Raw genomic sequence first — 15,546 nt, 5'->3', positions numbered from 1 at the left:
GATTCAGAACTTGTGCCAGCCTGGGAGGAATACAGAGGAAGGTTCTCATTCCTGGGCTCAATCTGGCTGTCTATGAAATGGGCTCAGAAGCAGAGCCTGGAGCCTTCTTCCCCACTTAGGTGCCTGGTCCCGAAGGGCAGGGGTAGGTGGGACGCTGGATGGGAGGCCCTGACAGAGCTGTTGCCTTTGGGATGGGATCCCGGGCTGCGCCTTCTTGCAGGGCACGGTGGGGCTTCTAGAGGGGGCGGGCGGGTTCTCTAGCGCCAGAAACCCGGAGCCGCCCAGGAATTTTGGCTCGGACTGCATTTCCTCGGGCCGGGCGGGCGTGATCCCCGGGAGGCGACTACGGACAAACTGCTTCACTCGGTGGCTCCGGTGGCTACGTACCATGCAGGCGCTGCTCTGCGCGCTAGCCGGGCTCGCCCTGCTCCGTGCCGGGACGGGCGAATGGGGCCAAGGTCCCAGGGACACCCCCGGACGGCGAGGTAAGAATGAGAGAGGAGCCGGAGACAGAGACACCGGGAAAAGAGGAGGGAACAGAGATGGAGAAAGAATCAGAGACATCGAAGGACAGAAAAGGGGAAAGATGAGTAAGAGAGCTTTCGAGATAAACGCATGTGGGTGAGGAGAGCAAGAGGAGGGAGTTTGAGAAAAGCACAAACAAGGAAAGAAATAGGAATGGCAGGACCCACCGAGGAAATAAAAATTTGGGGAAAGGAATGTGGCAACCGGATGTCTAGAGAGGGCGGAGGTTCAGCTGCAGGGTGTGGCCGCCCTCCCGCCAGAGCGTCCAGAGGAAGGTTCCAAAGGGCATCCTATTGGAAGGGGAGCCTGAAGGGTCAACGGTCCAGGTAGGGCCAGCACCACCACTGTGGAGACAGACAGAAAAAAGGTACAGTCTCACCTGCCTGGAGGCCTGAGGAGTCTGTAGTGAGCTGAGGAGGCCATCCTTCAGGTGCCCAGACCGGCTGAAGAACTATGGCTGTCTAGGTGAGGAGTGAGCGCAGGCTGTGTTGAGGCAGACCCAACACCAAGCCCCAGGCCTCTCGCTCTCTCGGGTTCTTGTTCCAGACAGGCAGAAATGCCTGGCACCAAGACTAAAGCTCTGGTTGCTTTTCAGGGCCCACAGAGAGAGGGGAGATTAACCCAGATCATTAAAGGAGTCCCTGTGGGGTGAATCGCTTTTCATCTCACAGGCTGACTTCAGGGAGCATAAGAAAGGACGCGCCCACCAGTGAATGCACAACACTAGTTCTTTCAGACCATCTAGCCTCAGTTTCCCTATCTGCTTTTATTTGTTTGGTTTTGGTTTTTTTCGAGACAGGGTTTCTCTGTATAGCCCTGGCTGTCCTGGAGCTCACTTTGTAGACCAGGCTGGCCTCGAACTCAGAAATCCGCCTGCCTCTGCCTCTGCCTCCCGAGTGCTGGGATTAAAGGCGTGCGCCACCACACCCGGCTCCCTATCTGTTAAGGAGTGACTGGCATTCTGTCTAGCCCAAAGTCAGCTCACAAGGCGCCGTCCTCCCTTTTCCTTCCCTTTGAGATCCTCCTCTAAGTTCTGTTTGGGCTACAGAGGTGGCGACCAGAGCTCAGCTGGAGCCTCCCCCCTGCTCCGTCTCCCTCCCCACCAGACAGAAGTAGTCAGGTAGTCCTGCCTTCCCTGCATCCTGGCCCCAAAAGTCACTTTCCTGCCCCTCCGACATTTAATTTGTTTGATCCAAGCAAGATTACATGACTGGTTAAATTTGGCTGACATGTCTGCTGTTAAAATATGTAATCTCTCTTTATTCTTCCTTTCATTTTTTTTTTCTTGAAATCAGTTGTTGAGAAAAGTTTTGCAGGTGGGTGGTGGTGCTCGCCTTTAATCCCAGCATTTGGGAGATGGAAGCAAGCAGATCTCTGAGTTTAAGGCCAGCTTCGTCTATATAGTGAATTCCAGGACAACCAGGGCTACCATAGAGAAACTCTGTTGAAACAACAACAACAACCACCACAACCACTCACGGGTACAGTTAATTTACTTAATGTGTGTGTGTGTGTGTGTGTGTGTGTGTGTGTGTGTGTGTGTGTGAGAGAGAGAGAGAGAGAGAGAGAGAGAGAGAGAGAGAGGTGTAGGTTTTGCTGATTGATTCCTGGGTGTCATTCAACTGTTTTCTCTCTCTCTCTCTCTCTCTCTCTCTCTCTCTCTCTCTCTCTCTCTCTCTCTGTGTGTGTGTGTGTGTTGTCTAAAAAAATGATGGCTATTTATAGAAGCTTAATCTAATCCCAGTTAGATTTTTTTCTTTGCAAAGAAATTACTTTCTACATAGTATTTATATATTTGGTATATATTTGGTTTTTCAAAACGGAGTCTCTCAGTGTAGCCTTGGCTGTCCTGGAACTCACCGAGCTCAGCCTCCCTCTGCCTCCTGAATATCGGGACCATGCCTGGCTATTTTTAATATATGTTTTAAAGAACAAGGTCTCTTGTAGCTCAGTCTGGTGCTGAACTTACCACGTAGACATGGGTAACTTTGAACTTCTGGTCCTCCTGCCTCTACCTTCCAAGTGCCTCGATTAAAGATGTATACTACCATTTCTGTTTTTAGGTTGTGCTGAGGGCAAACCTGAGGCCTCAAAATTTCAAAGCAAGCATTCTGCCAACTGAGTTACATCCCCAGGCCATCTTTATTATTTTTAACTGAATGTCTTTGATTTCTGCTAAGGATAGACTTTTTTTCTTCAAAAGTGTAGTAGTCATTTGTGTGCTTCTTGTAATTTGTTTATTATTGTGCTCAGAGTTGCACAGTGGGAGTGAGGAAGTCAGGGAACAGCTCTGTGGAGTTGGCTCTCTTTTTCCACCTTTATGTGTGTTCTGAGGATAGAGTTCTGGTCTCTGGGTTTGTGCAGTTGGGTAATTGTTATCCAATGAGTGGTCTTAGCAACCCCCTCATACAGGACTATTCAGAGGCCAACCTCAGCTCAGTTCCTGTTTCCATTGTCAGAAGACTCTTCCATGTCTTCTTATTTATTTGTTTGTTTGTTTACTTGTGTACTTTTTTTTGAGGCAGGATTTCTTTGTGTAGTTTTGGCTGTCCTTGAACTGGCTCTGTAGACCAGACTGGCTTAGAACTCAGGAGGATCCACCTGCCTCTGCCTCCCCAGTGCTGTGACCAAGGCATGTATCATTACTGCCTGACTCCCTTACTTTTTTTTTTAAGATTTATTTATTTTATGTATGTGAGTACACTGTAGTTGTATAGATGGTTGTGAGCCTTCATGTGATTGTTGGGAATTGAATTTTAGGACCTCTGCTCGCTCTGGTTGGCCCCACTAGCTCCAGTTAACTCTGCTCACTCAGTCCCAAAGATTTATTTATTATTATATATAAATACACTGTCTTCAGACACACCAGAAGAGGGCGTCAGATCTCATTACAGGTGGTTGTGAGCCACCATGTGGTTGCTGGGATTTGAACTCAGGGCCTTCAGAAGAGCAGTCAGTGTGCACTTACCCGCTGAGCCATCTCGCCAGCCCTCCCTTACTTTTTATAATTGAAAAATTGTCTGTCTGTCTGTCTGTATGCATGCATGTATGCCTGTGTGAATTCATGTGCACTGTTAATAGATTAGTCTAATGTAATTATACTATAATTAAGTATTAATTCATAAGCAGTCTTGTTTCATTTATAATTTCACATCTTTTGTCATCCCTGGATTATTTTAAAGGAAATTCCAACACTCTGGGGGTTTTTTTGTTTTGTTTTGTTTTGTTTATTTATTTTATTTATAGGAGTACACTGTAGCTATCTTCAGACACACCAGAAGAGGGCATCAGATCCCATTACAGATGGTAGTGAGCCACCATGTGGTTGCTGGGAATTGAACTCAGGACCTCTGGAAGAGTAGTCGGTGCTCTTAACCGCTGAGCCATCTCTCCAGCCCCCATCACTCTGTTTTTTCAGTTCTTATTGTTTGGCAGTCTCATACATAGGCAAGTGCCCTCAGAGACCAGAGGGCATAGTATCCCCTGGAACTGGAGATACATTGCTGAGTCCTCCAGAAGAGCAATAAACCTGACAGGTGAGCCTTCTCTTCAGCCCTGGGTCTCCTCTGTCATTTTAAAACTCTGTTTGATCTACATGGGTGTTTTGCCTGCATGTACGTCTGTGCACCATATACATGCCTGGGGCTCAGGAGAAGATGCCTTAGAATTGGAGTCACAGATGGCTGTGAGCCACCATGAGGGTGCTGGGTATTGAACCCAGGTCCTCTGGAAGATCCAGTGCTCTTAACCATGAGCTATCTCTCTCTCTTCTTGTAAGCAAGTAGAATCATCCTCACCAACACCTCTGGATTATAGCATTTTCTACTACACACACACACACACACACACACACACACACACACACACACACATAGTGAGGCCAAACCAACATGGAAGATAGAGACAAAAACAGAAAGGTAAGAAAGGTATTTTGTTGCCCATACCACCTCTGTGTTTCCTCCCATTTTACAGATGGTAGAAGAAAAAGTGGCCTTCATTTCAAAGTAAGAGTACTGGGGATGCAGGAAACGATATCAAGGTAGATTATTTTTTGACCCTATAAAGTCAGGTGTCAGGCTACAGAAACGATAAAAGTGGCTGACACGACATTTGGCACAGTTTTTGTATATTCCTAACCATATTTTCCTGCCCCATGAATCCTCATCAGCTAAGTTCTTTAGGGATGTGCAGTCTTCCTGGTGTCTAGCATTGCCCCCTCCAAACTCCCCAACCTATTCTTTCAGAATGCAAACCAAGCCCTATCTGATGTTCAAGATGAACCTGGAGTTCAAGATGCCCTCCTTTGCAGGAGCTCAGTCACACAGCCTACTCTCTGTAACTTTTCAAGTCTAAAATAAACTAAAAATCACTCAGGAAGCAGGCACCAACTGCTGGCTAGGGAAGACAGGAGTGAGTGTGTGTGTGTGTGTGTGTATGTGTGTGTGTGTGTGTGTGTGTGCTCACTCCATCAGCACTGAATTCTAAAGGCCCTGAAAATGAGACAATGATTTATTTCTTACAAAGGGAGAGAGTGAAGACCCCCAAGATAGACAAGTTTACTTTACACAGCCATACCACCAAAAGGGACAGTGTCAGACAGTTGATTCCAATCCTGTCACCACCACCTTCTTGCTGTGTAATCTTATGTACATAACTTAAACTTTTGATTTCGTAAAACAACAACAATAATAATTTTGGGTTTTGTTTTGTTTTTGAGAAAAATTATTATTTTTATTTATTTATCCATCCAACACAGGGTTTCTCTGTGTAGCCCTGGCTATCCTGGAACTCAGTATGTAGACCAGGCTGGTCTCAAACTCCCAGAGATCTGCCTGCCTCTGCCTCCTGAGTGCTGGGAATAAAGGTGTGTGCCACCATCTCTGGCTGAGAGAAATTCTTGCTGTGTATCCCAGGCTGGCCTTGCACTTGTAGTTCTCCTGCCTCAGCCTCTCTGGTGCTGGGATTACAGGAATACCCCATATTCAGTATAAAAACAATCTTTCTAAGGTAGAGGAGTGTGTAACCTGCCATTTGGAAGGCTGAGGTATCAGGATTGAGAAAGAAAGGAAAAGGAAGGGAAGAAAGAAAAGAAGTGACTTTGTTTATTTAAATGGTCAACCTGACAACATACATAAAGATATGTTATACAGATTGAGCAGGTTATATTTAGGAATGTATAAGTATATGCAAGTATGTATGTAGTAAAAATTAATGGGAAAAGGCCATGAATTTAAAAGAGATCAAGGAGAAGTTTATGAGAAAGTGTGGAAGGAGGGAAGAGGGAGAAGATAAAACAGGAAAAGAACTAGAATTCAATGACTGACACATAGCCACATACATGTTCAGCAAGAAACTCAACATGATAAAGGACCACAAAGCAATAGAACTTAGAAGACAGAAGTAGCAAGAGCCAGGACCCAACAAATGGAACTGGCCTGTAGCAGATCATCCAGTCAGTTCAGGGCTGCCCCTACATCCTTGCTGAAGAAGACCCTCTGTAGGGTGGCACCTCCTGATTTCTGCATAGATTTGGCCCTAGAGAGATGTCCTTCTATCCTGAGACCTGATCCAAACAATCTACATTGAGCCTTAGACTCCACGGGAGAGGCAGAGCAAGGGACTCCCTGACCCACCTGCTGCATCATTCTGAGCCTGTATCTGCTCAATGCCCCATCCTAGTTTGTTCCTTTACTGTAATGAACACTGTAACCGAATGCAATTTGGGAGAAAAAGGCTTATTTCATCTTACAGTCCATTAAGGGAAGCCAGGACAGGAATTCAAGGCAGGTATCTGGGGTAGTAACTGAAGCAGAGGCTGTAAAGGACTGCTGCTCACTGGCTTGTTCTCCGTGGCTTAGTTAGAATGCTTCCTTCCTTCCTTCCTTCCTTCCTTCCTTCCTTCCTTCCTTCCTTCCTTCCTTCCTTCCTTCCTTCTTATTTTCTTAAGATTTTGTTTATTTATTTTATGTGAGTACACTGTCGCTGTCTTCAGACACACCAGAAGAGGCCATCAGATTCCATTGCAGGTGGTTGTGAGCCACCATGTGATTACTGGGAATTGAACTCAGGACCTTTGGAACAGAAGTCAGTGCTTTTAACCACTGAGCCATCTCTTCAGCCCCTAGAATGCTTTCTTACACAACTCAGGACCACCTGCCCGAGGAGGGGGAGGCATAGAGTGCCAAACCCTCACATATTGAGTCATTAGTCAAAAAAAAAAAAAAAAAAAATGTCGGTCGGCCTTGCCCACAGGCTTTTCTGAAAGGCTCAGTTCCTCTGCAGAAGTTCCTTCTCAATAGGTGACTCTACTTTGTACTAAGTTGACAGACTAACCACCCTAGCTGCTTTGTGGCATCCACCCTCTTCAGGTACAGGATCATGGCAACCCTGCACAGGAGATGGGGCAAGGCAGGCAGACAGACCTTTCAGTCAACACGAGGAAGCCCTTGCAAGAGCTTCCCATAGACTGTGCCTCTGACTTCCAGTTGTATGCTAGCGAGGTTTACCTCAGTGGGTTTGAGGCCTCGACATCCTGGGATTTGGGAAGGATTAGTTTATTGTAATTAGTGGTTTAAAGAGATATGAGATAGCAAGACGGGATCAGGGGGTCACATCTAGCCTCAGAGCTGCCTACCAGCCTGACCATCAGCCAGTCTAGCTTGAACGGACACATGAGGGGGAAATAGGCAGGGTGTGGTGGTTGACAGGGGCTCTTCCTTAAGGCAGCTTGACTTGCATCCATGATCCGTTCCCCAGTCAGCCATGAGTCTCAAAAATCCCCTGCTGGAGAGAGACTCAGAACAAGAGAAGGGATAGAACACGCCCCCTCCCAGCAAAAGCAAACAAAACACAAGTTTCTTGGAATGTAGCTCTCTCTGAAAGGCCTCCAGGGGCCCTTGGCCGGTCAGAGCTCCGTGCACAACTACTCATACAATCCTTTAGAATAGGATTCTGCTTCTCTGGGTTTGACCGCGTCACAAATATTTATACAAGTACTAGATGTGGTAAAGTTTATTATTCTATTGCACTGAATGTGATCAGATACCATTAACCCCAAGTGGCTGGGGTTGCTGGTAAAGACAGAGTGCAGCTTTGATGATTGCTGGGGGTACTTCCTCACGGTATGAGTCCCAGGTACACCAGGTTGGCGGGCCATATAGAGGACAGATCGGTGCCCAAACCTCTTTAGTTAAGTCAATCAGCCCAGCACCTCTCCTGGTGTCTAGGCCACCCCCATCCCAGGATGCTGCCTCATCCATGGCCACCATCCAGGGTACAAACAAGGCTTTCAAGCAGGAGTCCGGCCAGCAGAACCCCCATGCCCTAGGAAACCCATTTCTAACTGGCAGAGAAGAAAGAGGGAGGGAGTGCCCACAGCCTAGGTCCTGTGAGATTACACAGCAATCCTTTGGCCTTTCCACCATACTTGATTGATGAGCTTATGTTCTACCAGAGAGTGGGGAGTGTGTGTGTGTGTGTGTGTGTGTGTGTGTGTGTGTGTGAGAGAGAGAGAGAGAGAGAGACAGAGAGACAGAGAGACAGAGAGAAAGAGACAGAGAGACAGAGAGAGACAGAGAAAGAGAGAGACAGAAACAAACAGAGACAAAGAGAGATAGAGACACAGAGATAGTTCAGTTTTTTATTTACCCAAGGGTTGGTTGTCCATAGTTCACCCCAGCTTTTGTCCTCTGAGGCCTCAAGCCAATTCTGAAAGATATTTGTACTCCTCCATGTTATCCATCTGGGAAACAGAGCCTCAGACTAGCCCCACCCAGTTTGATAGCACGAGCTGTGGAGGCCAGAAAGCTAACAGCTGAGGGTGTAGGCTGAGAAGGGTCTTCAGGGTGTTTTCTAGGCGGAGCAATGCTGGGATTCTCTGCAGTGGAGGAGCTGGCCTTGGAGGACAGTTGTTAGGGTTGTGCTCCAAGCTTTCTGTCAGATGAGGCCTCAGCAGAGAGGCCTGGATGAGCTCAGAGCACAGCTCCATCCAGATGTGAGGGATTAGTGCTGAGTGAGGGGAGTGAGGTCACCCCAGCCTCTTCCCTGGAGGGCTTCTGGAGCCAAGTCAGGCCTCATCACAGACTCTGGAGAACAGTGGAAGAGAAGCAGAGGCGCATTGCTCAAGATACCCACAGCTGGCAGCTTCTGCTGGGTAAGGGGACCCAGCAAGGGCAGGTGATCCTCGTAGCCCAGTGCTCCTCAACCTTCCTATGCTGTGCTCCTTTAATACAGTTCCTTATGTCGTGGTGACTCCCAACCATGAAATGATCCCACTGCTACTTCCTAACTGTACTTTTGCTACTGTAACAAGTTGATGTAAATAGCTGGTAGCCATGGTATCTGATATGACCCCAAAGAACCCACAGTAACCTGGCTGAAGGCCTCCAGGCAGGGCAAACAGGGAGGGTGTTTGCAGAGTCCCCCGACAGCCGACCCTGGAGTAAGAAGAGCTCTTCCTGCTTCCTATACCTCTCTCCTGGCTGAGCGCTCAGCTGAAGCTGAAGCAAATGTGGCGTCCCCTCACTGAGGCCGGTCTGGATCTCTTCTGTCTCTCACAGCCTTCTCAGATCATGGAGCACAGCCTTCCAGCAAGTCTCTTTCTTGACCTCAGCATTTTGAATCCTATTCAGCCCATCACGGCTTCTCTTTTAGCTAACAGTTCCACCAGGTAGTAATTAACAGTGTGTCGCTGCTCTTACGAAGGAGCCCAAGTTCAGTTCCTAGCCCCTATACTGGGTGCCTCACAACTGCTTGTAACTCCAGCTGCAGAGGATCAGACGCCCTCTTCTGGCCTCTGTAGGCACTGCACTCACATGCACACATGCAGACACATACACATAATTTAAAATGACTGTCTGGGTTGGAGAGATGGCTCAGCAGTTAAGAGCACTTGTCGCTCTTGAAGAGGTTCAATTCCCAGTTCCTATAAGGAAGCGCATGACCATCTTGTTTGTAACTCCAGTTCCAGAGGATTTGATGCTCTGTTCTGACCTTCTCAGACACTGCATGCACATACGTGCAGGAAGGGACACTCACATAAAAATACACATTAAAAAAAAACCAAAAACAAACTATATACACAAAAGCAGAGGGGATGGCTGAATGCACTCCCAGGGGGAATCTTTGCTCTGCCCATCGATGCTTCTTGCTCTCCCTTCACCAGGCCCGGGTGATTTTGAAGGAAATCTAAGACTAACATTTCAGCAGTGAGAAATCCAATGTGGATCTCCCAAAGACCCATTTCTACAAATGTAGGCAGCACACCACTCAGCCTGGTTGCTTTCCTGTTGCTATGATAAAAATGCTCCAACAAAACGACTCTGGGAGAACGGTTTATGCTGGCTCACCATTCTAGGGCTCACAGCCTGCCGTGGTGGGGAAAGCATGGGGTAGGAGCATGAGCTAGCCCATCAGAGCACGTGATGAGCAGTCTAGAAGTGGGGGGTGGGGGGGAGAAGAGGAAATGTAGCCGGGCTAGTATTCAAACTCATAAGCGTTTGGGGGACATTTCATGTTTAAATCACAACACCACTCTAACATTCTCTTCCCTCCTTCAAATCAGTAGCAGCACTATTGTGTTTTAGACAGGGTTTCTAAATTCCAGTGAAGGGGAATCATGTTGCTCTTCACAGAGGGTTCTCTTAGTTAGCTCGTCATCACTATAAGAAAATACCAAAGGCAGCCTATGGAAAAGAGAGAGAAGGTTTATTTTGGCTCCTGAATGAAAAGGTTCAGTCCGTGGTCAACTGACCCCATTGCTTTTGGGTGGCTGCTGCTGTCGAGGCCGTGCATGCATCACAGTAGGTGTAAAACCACTCACCGTATCAGCCAGGAAACGGGAAAAGGAGCAAGAGACCGGGGTTCTACAATGCTCTCAGAGGGCATACCCCAATAACTTAACAACCTTCCTCCACGCCCTATCTCACAACAGTCCACACCAACTTATGGACACAGATCCCCTCCTCCACCCCACCCCAATGCCCTACTCTAGGAACCAGGCCTCTAGCATGGGCCTTCAGAGGACATTGAAGATCTGAACTGTAGCAGTGAGCATTGCTTCTGACTCGGTCCCCACACCTCCTCTCTCTTGTATCCTTCTGATTCCCCTGATCCTGGATTCCAGGGCTTCCTGTCCCTGCAGGAAGTGCATTCTTTCACTTCTGCTCCCTTCCTGTCCCTATAAGCATGGCTGTGTTTTCCAAAGCCCAAGAAAACACCCAGGACAACAGTACACAATTCTCTGGCCATGGCAAGCTGATCTCCCTCCCTCCCTTCCTAACCTCCCTCTCTCCTTTCCTCCTCCCTCCCTCCCTCTCTTCCAAGCTCCCTGAAGAAATTTCCCAGGACCCGAGTTTCCAGCTTCTGACCTCGCCTTCCCGTCATGCTGCAACACTATGTACATCATCAGGAACGGCTAGTGCTGGGCAGGAACACTCCTGGCTCTCTTTTTCACAGTGCTAACCCTTCCTGCCATTTCAGGCTCGTGGCCCTCCCTACAGTCTGAAAAACCCTCTCTTCTTTCTCCTGCTTCCCAGGGACAGGCATTTCCTAAGGGCTCAGCCACATCTAATGCCTCAGATCGACCCACTGCAGCCCAAGTTCATAAGCAGGACACTGACACTTCTGTGTTGGAGTTGGTGGTGTCAGGTTAACCTCAGTGGATAAGGAGAATCATGAGTCAAGAGTGGAGAAGGTGTATTAGTCAGGTTACCAGTTCTGTCCCTCTAGGGGACACATGACTAAGAATTAACCTATTGACATATAGAAAGTGGATTTATTAGAATGCTTATAGGCTGTGGTCCAGCTAATCCAACAATGGATGTCTGCCAACAAAAGGTCCAGAACTCTGTAGATGTTTAGTCTGGTGATGTATATTTCAGCTGGTCTTCAGTTATTCTGGATCTAATGCCGGTGATGGAATGGATCTGCCAGTGGAGCAAGAAAGCAAAGAAAGCAAGCTGCCTTCTTTTGTCTTTTTTTTTTTTTTTTGAGACAGGATTTCTCTGTGTAGCTCTGGCTGATCTGGAACTCTCTCTGTAGACCAGGCTGGCCTTAAACTCAGAAGTCTAAAGACCTCTGCCTGCCAAGCACTGGGATTAAAGGCATGCGCCACCACTGCCTGGCCTTCCAGGTCCTTCATACAGTCTGCCAACAGAAGGTAGAGCTCCTATTAAAGACAGATCTTCCTACCTTAAAATCTGGATTTATAATTAATCAATCCAAATAATTAAGATAACCCTCACAGGTGTGCCCAGCATCTTGGGTTTTAGATAATTCCAAATTAGTCAAGTGGATCACCAAGGACAGTCAGCATAGTAGATTATTAAACCTCTGATCCTCTCGCTGCAGTGTGGCTTTGGACTTGGTAAGCAGCAACTCAGACTAGTTGGTTCCCAGGGATGAGGCTGCTCAGGGTCCTCCTGGATTCTGCCTGCTACTGTCATTTCTAGCATAGATTACCATGGCTGCCACTGCTTCCCTCCAAAGCCGCATTCCTCCACATTCTCCAGGTCCCTGGATTGAAGTGCTCGATCAAGCACTTTCATCCCGAGACCCCTTCCTGGTTGACCCCCCCCCCCCATTTCTCTGCAGGCATTCCAACTCCCTGGATGGTTTGTTCAAGGAAAATATACTTCTCTCCATGTCTTTGCAAGCAGCCAAAACCTTCCCTGTCTTGACACTATAGAGCCTAGACACTGCCTCCTGGAGAGAGCCCTCCTAGGTCTGGTGACGGGAGTGGTTAGGGTGGTGGCTCATGTCTTCATCTCTGCGTGGCCGTGTGTCTCATTTCAGAATCTCCTGTCTCCTAAGCCTGGTGTTTTGCAGAACCCTCCAGTTCCACAAGGGAAGCCCCGACTCCACAGTGACAAGATTTGTTTTCCCTACAGCTGCCGAGTCCCCCAGTTCCCCTGGAGATCTAGCTGGGAGCCCAGGCTGTGACAGACACGCGGCTGTGCAAAGGCGGTTAGACATTATGGAGGAGGTAAGGAGGGCGTGGGAGGAAGGGATCATGACGCTTCGTGGCCATCTGCCAGGCCGGAAGCTTTGTGGATTACAAATGTCAGAAAACCCAGGCCAGTCCTGTTCCCCCACTGCCAGGTTAGTGACCCCATGCTCTCAGTGGGATGTTCATCTTATACAACCTACCTCCCAGGAGACGCTTTTTGCGCACAGCCTGAGACTCTTCCTTAGTTGTGTGTACTGGCTGGTTTGTGCATCAACTTGACATGAGCTGGAGTCATCAAAGAGGAAGGAGCCTCAGTTGAGACAATGCCTCCATGAGACCCAGCTATAAAGCATTTTCCCCTCAATTAGTTATCAGTGGGGAAAGGCCCAGCCCATTGAGGGTAGTGTCATCCTTGGGCTGGTGGTCATGGGTTCTATAGGTAGGTTAAGCAAGCCACGGGGAGCAAGCCAGTAAGCAGTATTCCTCCACGGCCTCTGTATCATCCCCTGCCTCCAGGTTCCTGCCCTGACTTCCTTTTGGTGATGAGCAGCAATGTGGAATTGTAAACAGAATAATCCTACCCCCACCCCCAACTTACTTGTTTTGGTCGTGGTGTTTTGTTGCAGCAATAGAAACCCTGACTAAGGCATTGGGGGGAGAGGGGGGATTCAACCATCAAAGTTCGTGATGAATCATAACTTAGGGTCCATAACTTTGTTCTGGGCAAAGTTTTATCTCCATTGCTGAAAGCATTTTGTTTTGTTTTGCTTTTTGAGACAGGGATGCTCTGGAACTCACTCTGTAGACCAGGGTGGCCTTTCTTTCTTTGTTCTCCTTAGACAGGGTTTCTCTTCTGTGTACCCAGCTGTCCTGAAACTTGCTCTGTAGACCAGGCTGGCCTCAAACTCAGAGATCCCCCCCCCCCCGCGCGCCTCCCAGTGCTGAGATTAAGGTGTGCACCGCCACTGCCAAGCCCCCAGGACATTCAAAATGAGAGAACTGACTCCTGAAGATTGTTCTCTGACCTCTCCATGCACTCCCAGTGGTGTGAGTGTGCCCCCTACCCCTGACACGTGTGCACACACACACACACACACTCACGGACAGCTCCTAAGATTGATTAATTTTTGACCTTTCTGCCCCCAACCCCCAAGACAATACTAATAATTTTTGAGTCAGTCTTTCTCTGTATCCCAAGCTGGTCTAGAATTTGTGGTCATCCTCCTGTCTCAAGATTTTGACCTTAACGACATCAACCACTAAAGTAATATATATTTTTTTTAATATTTGAATGCTATTACAGTGTAGCTGGTATCCTTATTTTTCTATTTTAATCATGAACACACAGTCCTGACATGAGGCTGGTAGGCTTTATTGGGTTGCCAGCAGGATCGGTAGCAACAAGCAGCCTTTTAAAAGTAACTCCCCTAGGAAAAACTTTAAAATCCCAAATATGTCATTTATGAAAGTTGCCACAAGGGGGCAGTGCAACAAAAGAATCCAGCCTACTCCCAAACAAAAAGGTGCTTAGGAGTCCTGTGCCAAGCCTGATACCTTTGAGTGCCAGACAGGGGGATCCTTAAAAGGGCAAAGGGAGCAAGCAGCCTGTGATGTTCTCACCTGGGGAAACGGAGCAGAGACTGGGTGGGAGCCAGGACTGGACAGCTCCCAGTTCCTTCTCCACTGAACACAGGGACTTGGGGACATCACTAAGCTAAGCTAAAGCTGGCCATCCCAACTTCTGTACTTGACTTTGCCTCACCCTCCCACTCCAGACGGTGGAGAAGACAGTGGAGCACCTGGAGGCGGAAGTGACAGGTCTGCTGGGCCTGCTGGAGGAACTGGCTTCAAACCTTCCCACAGGGCCCTTCAGCCCCAAACCTGACTTGCTTGGAGATGGTGAGTGGCTCAGATAGCAGAGGGATGTCTGCTGGACCTGTCACCTAGGGTCTCTGGCAGCAGAATGCACAGGGTATGTTATGCAGTCCTGGGCAGAGCACTCAGTTTTCAAGTATCCTGGCTTCTGGGCTCCTCCATCTATTCTCTGTCTATTCTGTTTATTCTCCATCTATTCTCCCCACCCTGGCAGCTGGGCCCTGACCCCCAACAGATGCTGAGTTCATCTCCCAGCTCCTTAAGCCCTGTGTTTGGGCTCTGCTGTCCCAAGGGAGCAGAAAGCTGGAAAGAGGCAGTCGCTGGGCACAGCAAGGGCAAGGGACTCCTTCAGCATCCTCTGCTGCTCTCTTAGGGCACCCCCTTTCCTTGCAGATGGTTTCTGACTTCCAGGGATGGTGGAGCCTGCCAGCTGAAGTCATCCCTCAGAGAACCAAGCCAGGTCTTCCTGCCTTCCTGCCCCACCTTTGTGTGAAATAAAAGCTCCGATTTGGACCCATCTGCTAGCCATGACCTCTGTTGCCGCAGCTCCAGCTCCTTCTTGCACCCTGAACCCCACACTGCTGTTCTAGCACGTGGACCTGGGTGACCTGTGCAACCGCACTTCCAACTTTCTAATTCAGAGACAGACCCTGGGAACTGACTGACAGGATGTGAGACACCAGAGGCCTAGAGTGGTAACCAAGCACAGAAGGCCCATTATGCCGCCTTGCTGCCCAGGCCACAAAACAGCAGCCACTGCCACCAAGGAGACTGTCAAAAACACAAGATCCAACTCACCCCATCAGAATCTCTGCTTTTATGTGATTCCCTGCCCTGCCCTCCTGGCAGTAAGGAGTTGTGTGTGCATTAAGAATCCTGTTCCCTGGTTGTAAATCCAAAGAGATGCATTTCCAGTTTCTTTTTTAAAAAATACACACACACACACATATGTATATATTTCAGTAAACAAAGTTCTTAATATATAAAATTCACTCGGGGGAATGGCACATCATGTAGACTGAGCTGGGATAAAGGTTTACACCCAGCGAAACTTACCATTTTAACCTGCACAAATTCTGTGGCTTCCAGCGTGCCTGAGGAGTCATCACCATTAATTCCAGGACGTTTTCAACACCCCAGAAAGAAATCTGAGCCTATACAAGAGTCACTTCCCTTCCACCTCTCCCCACACCAACACT

At 48.3% G+C, this 15,546-nt stretch overlaps 1 protein-coding gene across 1 annotated transcript; it reads left to right on the top strand.

Moving 5' to 3' along the window:
* Positions 1 to 299: 299 nt before the first annotated feature.
* On the top strand, positions 300 to 15,335 carry Gm9780 (predicted gene 9780). Its single transcript, NM_001374766.1, has 4 exons — positions 300 to 485; positions 12,414 to 12,508; positions 14,248 to 14,371; positions 14,741 to 15,335. Exons 1-4 carry the CDS (start codon positions 389 to 391, stop codon positions 14,749 to 14,751), a joined length of 327 nt encoding a protein of 108 aa, NP_001361695.1. The 5' UTR covers positions 300 to 388; the 3' UTR covers positions 14,752 to 15,335.
* The last annotated feature ends 211 nt before the right edge of the window (positions 15,336 to 15,546 follow it).

This window comes from Mus musculus, chromosome 14 (genome assembly GCF_000001635.26).
Source record: "Mus musculus strain C57BL/6J chromosome 14, GRCm38.p6 C57BL/6J".
In the NCBI taxonomy this organism is placed as follows: Eukaryota; Metazoa; Chordata; class Mammalia; order Rodentia; family Muridae; genus Mus; species Mus musculus.
Note: the sequence above shows the minus strand (reverse complement) of the source record. Positions and strands in the feature narration are given on the sequence as shown.